Raw genomic sequence first — 12,481 nt, forward strand, 5'->3', positions numbered from 1 at the left:
AAATTAGAAAACACTGGCCATACTAGAAATGGGTGTGAAACATTAATTTATTTGAAATTATAAACAAACACGTCGTATAAACAAGGTTCACAGACTCTTCTTGACCTTGTACCTTTTACCTTCAGTATATAAGTGGCCTCACCCCGGGCTCTAAATACAGACCTTTATTATCATTTTATACATAAGACCTGATTTAGAGATTGGTGTCCAGGTTACCCTATCACAAATGTGACGTCTGATAGGACGGGCGGGATATCCATTATGTTTGTGAAGGAGCAGCCCATCTCCCTAACTATTAATGAAGCCCTCAGTCTGAAAATTCATGGGAACTACTCATTCCGGGTTGAGTTTGACAACAGAACGGTCCAAAAGGAGAACAAACACCACTTGTAGTGGAAAGGTAATGCCCTTAAAGTTACTATAATACTCTTTCCTGGAATCCATTGTGAGAATCACTTAATCATCTCATATTAGTGAATATTCTGATGTGACTGTCCTGCATTGCATATTTATAGGAATCCGTTTTTTTTTCTCTACTCTTTAGCCTACTTTCTATGAAAGTGGTTGAATTTTTCTCTGGCTACTCCCAATCTCCTCTCATATGGTGCAGTCAACCATCACTTTCTTTCAAACCTTCATGACCGCCATCTACACAATCAGAAAATGCAAAAAATAACTCAGTGCTGCTGAAATATGGAATCCTGGTGGTTCGCCTTGGTGCTGTTTCCTTCATTAGGGTGACCAGAATTTCAAAACCAGAAACCGGGACATTTCACAAAAATAGAAGTAGGACTACAATTTTACTTCAACCGAGTGCACAGAACGACCGTGCTCCTCAGCAGAAACGTACACAAGAACATAAATAGAATGCAATTTTTAAAGCCAGTAGCATTGCCTGTTAATCACATTGCTTTCTTATGCCAACTGCTGACTATTCCTGCTTTGCAAGACTTTAAAAGGCACTTCCCACCGTTTTCAGTCGACCCTCTGCCAAAAACTGGGACATGAGTTAAATTTTCCGAAATCTGCCAGGACAGCTGGTGAGAAATCGGGACTGTACGGACAAATCCGGGACACATGGTCACCCTATCCTTCATGGGTAACTTCTCCACCTGTAGTGTTCGTCCTGAGAAAGGCAATAGTTTGTGTTCTAAGAAACCTGAAACTTTCTCAGTACATGCTTGACACTTTGTAGCTATGGAGCTATGGCACCGAAAGGAGGGCATCCTCAGGGTCACTGACATCGAGTTTGCAGATACTAGTTTCTATATCCCTTCTCTCCTGCCAAATGACTAACCTTCCAGGTCTCCTCGGCAGCAGCTACAACCCTCCAATGTAGACCTCACAGGAGGCTTCAGCTCTGGCTGGCATTGGAATATTCTGCATAACAACATTTACGCACACACATGTTGTATGGGTAAAGAGGCTGTGAAAACCCTGCTGGCAAATGTTGATCTGAATCATTTTCAGTCTAGATGGCCCAGAGGACACTATTTTTTTTAAACATGTTTTTATTGCAGAGTTATAAACAAGGCATCCATTAAGTCAACCTGTACACGCATGTCATCTCAAAGCACATCCGTCGTTATAAAAATGCACACAGCCATTCAGCCCACATCCCGGGGGCCGGGCGGCGTACCAGTACAGTGACTCAGAGTATCATGGCGATCACCTCATAGAGATGTCAGGTCAACAGCATAATATAGTATCTGCTTTTATACCCATCAAACTCCCTCCCCAAAAACGCCGCCAAGTATAGTCAGCCACTCAGAGTGGTTGGCACCAGTATTGTTTGTGTCCACAACATCAGTTCCACACTAGTGCCCTCCCGTGGTAGCAGTTCCTAAGGCCTATCGGTAATCACATTATATGTACCCAAGGAGCGCTGCTCTGGAACCCCGTTCCCCTGTAGTCATCAGTTGGCCCAGAGGACACTATGACATGTTTCAGCATCACCTCTCTCTGGTAAACAGTCATTCCAATGCATGTATTGGAAACACTGACAGCTTAGGCGCTATACATTCATCAGAAGTATTTTTTATAAACGTTGGTTTGCAGGAAGCCCAGGTTTCTGACTTGCTTCACAGATAAAACAGGTTAAATAAAAAAGAATGTTGAAGTAGAAAAAGAGCAGAGCAGTAAAAGAACATTATAAAGACAAACTACCGTGTGACAAACCAATGTTATATAACTTTGAAGGTGCCATACAAATGCTGGCAACATAAATCACATGTATGCAAAATGTAAGATGCCCACGAGGAGTAGGCTGCCTGGATCTTGTATTTGCTTCTTTTCTGTATGGTGGCATGTCTTTGAAGACAGGATGTCTAGGCCCTGCATTTATCATGTCTGCGTGTACCATGGTATGGTAACATACCCTGGAGGGAGAAGCTTACTGGGCCAGCAATACAATTCCTGTAGAGAATACCAAATACACCTAGCACAGCTCGGGTATTTCCTAAATGGATGCCATCAGGCCCAAAGAGGACACAACATGAACACATCTTCTAGCAGAGCACCTTTGACATAAATCTGTACAGTTACAACAGAGTGGCACTTGCCGCTGAGTACCAACACAGGGGATCTTTTAACACAGCATGTCAAACAGATCACCTTACACACATCCAAAACTGTACATATCTGTCATATAATTGAATGTCAGTCTGCCCGCACAGTACTCATCCACACCATCAGTACTCATTATCAGACAACAGTACATGCCCGGACAGACATCCACCCAACACTGTCCAGATAATCCAGCAGATGGATGTCAGAACTTCTTAACTTACCCATATCCTTCCAGTACATTCATGCACTAACAAAGCCACCAGGCTATGCACAGGTCAAGCATCTTGGCTGGACCTCTGGCCACAGCCAGCAGAGATATAGCATGTCTAACCATCAACAACAAAACACCAGATATTCTTACGGCACCTGCTATTTCCCACAAATCCTCAAAACCAAGGTGAGAAGGTACTGAATATGATACCAATAATGAGCACCATATCAATGTGGATAATATAACATCAATATTGGCACCACATGTGCTTAAACTGTTGTGTTGAGTCAGAGACAGTTATACATTTCCTGTCTGTAATAAAAGCTCTCTTGTCTCTTCGCCACACCCGCAGACTGTGGCCCGGATATAAATATAAAATGACGGAAGATTTTCAAGGGGGGGGGGGGTTAACATTTTGACAAGCTGCAACGCAGGAGTATAAATGTGGACTGAAAAAAAGATAGAAGAGTATGTGCTAACACAGCGAAGAAACGAATAGCTTCTACAGGGCAATCAAGTAGACTGCAAGAAGGGGCATTCAAACTTCAAAAGGTAACTTGCCTCAGGTGTGTTTGTGTGACAGAGGTCGAGAGATTCCAGGAGAATTGACAACCTCTAGAATGGATGCCGAAAAGAGGCAGTGTTAAATAACAATATGCGCTGTCCTTTGCCGTAGACGAAAGGCAGGGAGGGGACCAAATGTCTGCCCACTGAAGTCTTCTTCTGTTTCTAGCCAGAGATTAGTTCACAGGTGTATTGATGGTTCTTCCTCTAGCTGAAGTCCTTTCTTGCTTTCTGTCACAGCTGCTGTCAGAGCGAGGAGACCACGAGGAAGCCATGATCATTCTGAAGCGGGCCCTGAAGATTGAGCCGACCACTAAGGTAAGACGCCATTAGAGGCGGTGAATATTGCAACGCGCCTGCTCAATGGTCTGCGTCGTAGGGCGACGTTAGACTGGAAATGTTATTAAAAGATGTAGCCTCAAACTATCCATTTCCTAAAGAACCATTGTTTCCAATGTTCACGTGTCTTTAATGGCGTGAGCTTTCATTTCGCATTCCACGCGAGCAGCAGCAGCTCCGGTTTCGATTCCTCTCAGAGGTGTGCATCATTTGTCATGAAGTCTTAGCAGGCTCTGTCAGCACCTGGGGCTGGTGGACCTGCCCTCCTGTCTGACGTGTCAGCTGAGCGCGGCTGCGCCAATCATCCTGAGATTTCGTTACTCAGTAATGTGGTGCTCCTGGAATGACACTGTGCCGTGGGACTTGAGACGGAGCCCGAAAAACATTCATCAAGAACAGGTTTTTGACAATGTAGAAAGTGTACCAAAGCCTTTATCTATTTGGGTTGTTCATAGTCTCAGGCAGTTTGCAGCATCACTTTCATGGCGAGGCAGGGGCGGCCAGGCAGGACTGCCGCAGGGTGGGTGGGCTGCTTTGAGCGCTGCCCTCGTGCCGCCTGGCTCGCTGTGGGTATGAGTGGTGAAGGCCTGAGCACCTTGAGTGGTGCCATTAAAGGAAAAATACATTCACGTGCAGCAAAGCAACCATCAATCAGCGGGTTCTTCAATGTAGTTTACCACTTGGCCATGAACGTGATGAAGTGAATACCCACTAGCTTGGAACCTACAGGCTGAGAGGCGGTGGGGTCTTCTTATGCGCGCTGGTCTACAGGAAGCAACAGAGCGTAGAAAGACTTGAGGAAACCCCTGCCTACCCGTTAACACCCCAGCATGTGCCACAAAGAGCTGTGATTCCCAAGGGTCTGCCCAGTGTGGAACCCTAGACCCATCTTTGTCAAGCATGGCCTCCAGGAGCTCTGTGCCTCATTAACCACACATGAGCCAAGTGGATCATGTTCCCCGCTTGGCAGGCGTGGTGACGCGGCTTGCAGTACACTGGATGAATGGGACACCATAGTCAAACGGGCTGGGTCTAAATGCAATCCCAGAAAGTCTCAGTGACGAAAGGCCTCATTGACTCGCTCTGGTTCACATCCTTAATCCTGTATTTCAGGATCTTCAGCATGAGGGAGCTTGGTTCTCTTCTGTGATTACTTGCAATCAATAAATTACCCCCAAGCCCAAAAGGTTGAATTGACTGAAATGAACACATTTCTCTCATATTTAATATACGTTGTACACCAGTCCCTTCTGAGTGAGGTTCCAGGCTGCTTCCTGAACAGGGGAGGTGGGCACTGTTCGAAGAGCTCTCTTCAGGTATCTCTCCAGCTGCTAACAAGCATTCACAAACCCAATAGCTCTGACTATCTGTGCTGCCTCCAACTGTCCTACAAATAAATAATGAAGCAATATCTTTAGCCTAGAAGAGTAGTGTTACTAAAAGAGAAGTTTACAATGAATGTAGTGAACCTAAAAGGCATATACAGCTAAATATTGGATAGTTGATACTTTTGAAAGCCTTTAAATACACGTCTTTAATTTGTGATCAAAAATATATATAAATCTAATAACATGCTATCATGACAGCACAATAAAAAAAAAAAAGCATGCAAAGGAAAACAGTGAATAGAATTGTGTCTTTATAAGAGGCCATGGCATCCAAACAGCAAGCACTTCCTAAATATAGGAGCCATAAACAGTGAATTACAATGTCGGCATGCCAGCAAAATAAATATACAAATATACGAAAGAACATACACTGACTCATTTAAATGATGCATATCGTGTATGCATTTATGTGGTATTTTTTTAGTGTAAACCTGGCCGAAAGGCAGCACAGGGATGTACAGCATCAAAGACAATGACATAGTCAATGTGTGATTGAAGGTATAGCTGGTTTCCAAGAGTGAAAATTAACTGCTGCTGCATGATTTTGCAGTGTTCTTTGAGAGGTGGGTCTTCGACTTTTTATATTGGTGCAGGGTTGGGGCAGTTCTAATGAATAGGGAGATATAATTCTATGTCAGGACTGGAGGCTCGGATTATGCTTTTCTTTCCACGCTTTATTTTATAGAACCAAAACACAGCAGCCAGAAAAACACTAAAAACGATTTTTGTCCCAACAGCATAGGAAAAACGTAAGAAGAAAACCAACAAAGTCCGCCAATAGACTAGAAATCCCATCAGTCCATAGGGGATGAGGTAACATAGTCCTTCCATAGTGTCAGTACTGGATAGAAAGGTCTTCCATTTTGTGTAATCCCCCTCTTTCTTCGCCGCTTCGCAGCCAGTTAAGTCCATTTGTTAACTTTCTCTTGATCTGCATGATTTAGCGTGTATTTGTATTGTTCTGCGTAGCCCATGTTTTGTTAATCGGGGCTGAGGGGATCGCTTGTGTCTTTGAGTGTTTCAACTGTCTTTTCTTTTGCAGATTCCCCTCATGGCTGCGGGAGCGTTCTTCGCTTCTTACGCGGCCGGTTCGCTTGCGACGGTGCTTGACGCCCGCCAGGGGGAGCTCTCGCATCTTGCTGCTCCCGCGGCGCGGTTCCTTAGATTAGGAGCCGTGATGCGTGAGCTGCATCGCCGGAGCCTGTCCCCCTGCCGCCACACCACTTATGCCCTCCGGAGTCTGTAATTCCACCCTGAAAGACTTTTGAACGCCCGCTGGGGTCAGTATTGGCGGTTCGACCGCGGAATCACCTGAGGGCAGAATTGCACACGTTCAGGTTCAGTTTTTGAGCGCGCCGGGTGGCGGATGGGCCTCCTCAGTCTCTGAAGGCCAGCGCGCTCGGGACAGGTGCAGTCCCTAGCAGTTTTGCACCGCGCCCAAGAGCTTTGCAGTCCACAGGTGTGCCCAAATAAGGTCCAGGCTCAGCCTGCATAGGTACCTGTCAGGATTCCACTCCCTCTTTTAGATTAGGTTCACTTTAGCAGTGGCAAGATGGAGCAGGGCACTTATTATGAAGAGGAGCAGTCTTCCCAGTACCTCCCTTTGGATGATGACTTCTTTGAGGCCGTGGATAGTTCCATCTACAGATGTGTCAATGAGGTGGTAGGCCCCATGGAGGAGCGCCTTTCCAACCGCATTGTGGCAGAGTGCGCCAAGTTGGCGCATGGCCATTTAGGAGTGCCTAACCCCGAACCGACCCCGCTGGCAGTAGGAGGTCCCCATCTCCTAAGAAGGTATGTGATGAGGGTGTCTCGGAAGTGGCGCAGGGGGTGGACAAAGACGCCTTTGAGCGCCTGAGGAGCGCTTTCTTGGCTAAAACTGTCCCACCTTCCCCTGCGCCGCTTCCGATGCTGGAGCCGCAAGGTTCTATACCACCTGGTTCCCCATCTAACAACGGAGGTTCCCCGATGGATTCGGACGATGAGGGGTCTTTGCGTTCTTGGCGCCCGGCCAGTTCATCAGTCACGTTGCTGCAGGATGCCACAGATATGCTGGACCCGGATGAGATCATGCATCCGCGTTCCGCAGCCTGGGCACCTGGGGATAAGGTGGCCAAGTTTGTGGTGGGCCGTCTCCGCAAGCCACTTGAAAAGGAGGCACGGGGGTGCCTCAGGGCTGAGTGCCCGCGCCCCACATTGGGGGTGAAAGTAGCCCTTACCCCAGAACTAGATTTGAAGATGGCTTCATTCCTGGCTAAATATATGAAGGACCTGCGCAAGGGAATAGATCATTCCTGGGGCTCCTGTCAGGATAAACTCCTGGACGCCATAGGTCCGATGACGAAAATTCTAGATATGGCGGAGGAAGCTAAAGTGACGGGCTCCACCATATCCCCCGACGTCCTGTTGAACTGGGCGCAGAGGGAGAAAGTCTTTATGAGTAACGCCAACTGCGCCCTATCGACAGAACGCCGGCGTTCCCTTCTAATAAAGCTGGACCCAAAACTGGGCGACTTGGCCTCTTCGGAGGCGGGCGCGGTGGCTCAGGAGGGCCTGTTCGGGGACCCCTTCATAAAAGAGGTGGGCAAATTTGTAGCCACTTTTACTTCATTGGACAAGGCCCAGTCCAACAGAAAAAGGGTCTTCCAGACACGTTCCTCCCAGGGGGCCGGTCGCAGTAGGGACGCGCGACCGGCCGTGGCGGACAACAGAACGGTAATAAGGGGCAAGGCTCCGGGCAAGGGCAGTACAACACCTCAGCCAATTACACCAACTTTTACCCCACCAGGGGACAACGCTTCCGCGGCCGGGGCAGCTTCAAGAACATCTCTGGTTCGGCCAGACAAACGGTAAGTGTTATGCCTGCAGAGCAAGTGCGCATTGGGGGTCACCTGGCGGTCTTCCAGGATGCTTGGGCAGAGCTCACATCAGATGCTTGGGTCTTACAGACCATCAAAGGTTTTCACATAGAGTTTTACGAACTGCCGCGGCAGGAAGGGCTTCCGCACCCCATTTCCTTCTCCGTTGCCAAAGCCCAGCTGATTGACGAGGAGGTATCGCGCTGCTCAGGAAAGGTGCCATTTGTCGATCAGCTCTGTACCCCAACGGCTTCCTCAGCAACATTTTTCTAGTGGACAAAACCGATGGGGTGAGATGCCCGGTAATCAACCTCAAAGAGTTCAACGGGTGATTGATCTACCGGCCTTTCAAAATGGAAGGACTTTTTCTCCTCCGGGACGTTCTCCTTCCGAACGATTGGATGGTCAGGTTGGATCTAAAAGACGCCTACCTGGTGGTTCCCATCCACCCTCCGCATCGACGGTTCCTCCAGTTTCGTTGGGAGAGTCAAATTTACGAATTCACCGTCCTTCCATTCGGGCTCTCTTCAGCACCATGGTGCTTCACAAAGGTGCTTCACCCAGTGGTAGAGTTTTTAAGGAGTCAGGGTGTGCGAAGGATAGTGTACTTAGACAACGTCCTGCTCAGGGTTCAGTGTCCCCAGAAGTTGACAGCTCAGCTGCAGCAGACGGTTACCCTCTTGAGGGTCTGGGGTTTGTCATCAATGGGAAAAAGTCGGTCCTTTCACCGACTCAGAGTCTGGTTTTCCTCGGCTTCGTCATGGATTCTATCCACTCCTCCTTGAGTCTGCCATCTCGGAAGATGGCCAAAATTCGGCACGTGTTGAGGCAGACCATCGCCAAGACCCATACTTCTCTCCGACAGATTGCCCGAGTGGTAGGTCTCCTTTCCTCGTCAATTCAGACAATCTTTCCGGGGCCCCTTCACTATCGTGCCTTGCAGCACCTGAAAGCGCATCATTTCAGGAGAGGTCTGTCATACTATCAAACGGTTCTTCTCTTGGCGGAGGTAAAAGAAGAGATGTCATGATGGCTGACCCACATGGAGGCCTGGAATGGCCGAGCAATCTTCGGGTCAACGCCGGATTTGGTTATAGAGTCGGACGTCAGCAGCTCAGGATGGGGCGCCCATTGCTGAGAATTCTCCACAGGTGGCGTTTGGTCATCAGAGGAGCAGAAGCTGCATATCAACTGCTTAGAGCTCCTGGCGGGATCGTTTGCAGTTCGTTGCTGGACCAAGGACCAGGCGAGCTCATGTGTCTTGCTAAAGATGGACAACGACTCGGCGGTCCGTTACGTGAGTCTCCTGGGGGGTCCTTGTTCCCGAGCCCTGGCGGACCTTGCAAAGGAGTTTTGGGAATATTGCCTGACTCAGCACGTCTCCGTGGCAGTGGAGTATCTCCCAGGCCAGGCCAATCAGGTGACGGATTGGCAATCCAGGTATCTGACGGATTCCAGCCTGTGGAAGCTGGATGTTCAGGTCTTGAGGTGGTTGAACGACCACTGGGGACCGTTCTCGGTAGATCTTTTTGCATCCCACCTCGATCACCAACTTCCGCATTTCTTCAGTTGGAGGCCCGATCTCCTAGCGGAGGCCATGGTCGCATTTCTCCAGGACTGGAGCCAGGAACAGGGGTATGCATTTCCGCCTTTCTCGATGGTGGTGAGGACGGCAGCTCGGGTCCGGCATCTTGGACCAGAGCTGGTGATGGTGATGCCATGTTGGAGGTCTCAAGTTTGGTTTCCAGTTCTTTTGGAACTTTCTTGGGATTCTCCAATCCTACTCCCCCAGCTCCTTCATCTTTTTCTTAATTCGGACGGGAGCAGCATCACCTCAACCTCCAAGGCTCTCTCCGCCTCATGGCATGGAGGCTTTCAGGAGACGTTGGTCGCTCCCAGGTCTTTCGGGACCGGCTTATACACTCTTGTCTAAGACCTGGGCAGACAGTACCTCAAAACACTATCGGTCCGCGTGGACTAAGTGGGTGCGTTGGTGTCTTCGATGGGACTTGGATCCTGCGGTCGCAGGCGTCGTTCCCATTTGAAATTTCCTTGCAGAATTGGCAACGGATGGTCTGGCGTACCGGTCTATTAATGCAGTACGTTCTGCAATTTCAGCGGCTCATTGTCCAGTGGATGGGGCCCCTGTTGGGGAGCACCCGTTCGTCTGTCGGCTTTTGCGGGGCATTCACCTATCTGTGCCCCCAGAACCACGATATTCTGCTCTGTGGGACGTCAATTTGGTTTTAAACTTATTTCTGTCTTGGCAACCCAACAAGTATCTTTCCGTGAAGGAGCTTTCGGCAAAATTAGCCATGCTTTTATGCCTGGTTTCCTGTCGCAGGGTTTCTGCTGTCAGCGCTTTGGACATTACAGCACGAGTCTTCTCCCCGGACGGGGTTACTTGTTCGGTGGGCCGCCGTACCACATCGGCACCTAGGACAATTTCATACCCAGCCTTTACAGATGTCCCCAAGCTTTGTGTGGTGAATTGCCTTAAAACATATGAGGACATGACTCTTGAATTTCGCCCTCCGGGCGAACAGCAACTTCTTATCGCACTGAGGAAACCGCACAGAGCAGTCTCTTCCCCCACTATAGCCAGGTGGGTGCGATGGGTCATGCAGGAGGCAGGAATTGACACAAAGCTGTTTGGCCAGGGGCGCAATGGCCTCTAAGGCTTTTTCCCTAGGAGCCAGGTTATAGGACCTTATGCAAGCAGCGGGCTGGTCCTCTGATTCCACCTTTAAACGGTTTTACTTCAAGCCAGTGGTGGATGTAGCTCAGTTGGTGGTAAGTAAACTTTGAACTTGCATATTTTGAGCCTCCTGTCCTGACATACAATCGAAATTTGCCCAGCATAGTAGCGGTAAGTTTCAATTCTATTAAGGACATGGAGGTAAGGATTATTCCACCCGCAGCACCTGCCTGGTGTGAACCCACCCGTATCTGAGTAAGTAATCACAGTTTCGATAATCCTTTGCTGTTGACTGTGGACTAGTTTTGGTTCAAGGTTGTTATAGACAATGTGGTAATAGTAGCATTGGTCTTGTGGATTCTTACGTGGTGTCTCTCTTTTAGGGATTAACGGTTCAAAACAGGACCAGTGATCGGATGGCGTTCTTGTGCGAAGAAAGAGGGGGATTACACAAGATGGACGACCTTTCTATCCAGTACTGACACTATGGAAGGACTATGTTACCTCATCCCCCTATGGACTGACGGGATTTGTAGTCTATTGACGGACTTTGTTGGTTTTCTTCTTACGTTTTTCCTATGCTGTGGGGACAAAAAACGTTTTTAGTGCTTTTCTGGCTGCTGTGTTTTGGTTCTATAAAATAAAGTGTGGAAAGAAAAGCATAATCCTCGCCTCCGTGTCCTTAATAGAATTGAAACTTACCGTTACTATGCTAGGCAAATTTCGATTCCTGATCCTAGGTGCATAGATGGGGAAGACTTTATTGCCTTTTGTTTTGCTTTTTGCACTTCTTTGACTCCAGTCTAATGGTGTGCTAGCTTTCGGTATGACAAGAGCCACCAGAAATAGGGAGCTTGTCAGCCAGCTAGGCAGTGATGCTGGTCATTATGGGTTTGTAGATGGCATATAACAAAACAAAGAGGAGAGAGGTAAATGACATCAACCAGCCTCCCTATTACAATCATAAAACACAAAGAGGTTGATTTGTTTTTCTTGGTTTTCTACCCTCTATTAAGATTACTCGTTTGTTCTTTAGAAATGCCCTCGCCCACTTTTGTGGCATGATTCATCATTGGGAAGTTACAACAACTCACATAGCCTTGTGTGTACATGGTAGAGCTAAAGGTGAAGTTTGGAGATACTTGGTGATCAGATATCGAATTAAAACTGCCTAGGATTGACAGCAAATTCATTTGATTTATTCTGGGGTTCTTTCTGGCAGGATAAACAAGCATTGGCATAGCCAATAGGTCTCGTCTTTGGGACTTTATAAGTGTTTAGCCATGCAACAGTTGCATAACTAAATACTTATAAGGTCCCAAAAGCGAGACCTATTGGCTATGCATGGCCGCGAAAGTGAAAGTGATCGCGATCACGATCAAATATAAAAGCGGCCGCAAAAGTGAAAGTAATGGCGGTAAAGCGCGTTGCGCGCGCCCGCGCACATGCACTGTAGCTCTAGGCTGGCCTGGTAGCACTTTTTGGAGCCCTCTCAATAAGTCTCACCAGACCAGTGCATGCGCTGGGTCAGGCGAGACCTAAAAAGGAGTATAGATGGTCAAGCGGTGATTATTTCCCGCCCATTCTAGGTGTCATCAACATTTTTACCCGGCAACTTTACAGCCTTTACAGGTCGACAGCCTTCATCAGGACAAAAGATCACTGTTCCTTCAATGAAATTACGTCAGAAATTATGTTCCGTCCTAGTCGTGCCAATAACACTCACATCTCAAAGTTTAATACTTGCATTTTTTTCTAGGGTTCCTGGAGTTTTGCTCTATAAGTAAACAATATAAATATATATAGTGAAGGAGGGTAAAAAACACACACTAGAAGCAAAATGAAAATAACATAA

At 47.8% G+C, this 12,481-nt stretch overlaps 1 protein-coding gene across 1 annotated transcript in view; it reads left to right on the top strand.

The window, feature by feature from the left end:
* The window catches only part of LOC146860461 (peptidyl-prolyl cis-trans isomerase FKBP8-like), a 262,434-nt gene that overhangs the window by 108,909 nt on the left and 141,044 nt on the right, over positions 1 to 12,481 (top strand). Inside the window, exon 6 of the mRNA XM_085644351.1 lies at positions 3,584 to 3,661. Coding sequence (XP_085500477.1) covers positions 3,584 to 3,661 — 78 coding nt within the window. The remainder of the gene's footprint in view (positions 1 to 3,583; positions 3,662 to 12,481) is intronic.

The sequence above is a fragment of the Triturus cristatus genome, chromosome 3_1 (genome assembly GCF_964204655.1).
Source record: "Triturus cristatus chromosome 3_1, aTriCri1.1, whole genome shotgun sequence".
Taxonomy (NCBI): domain Eukaryota; kingdom Metazoa; phylum Chordata; class Amphibia; order Caudata; family Salamandridae; genus Triturus; species Triturus cristatus.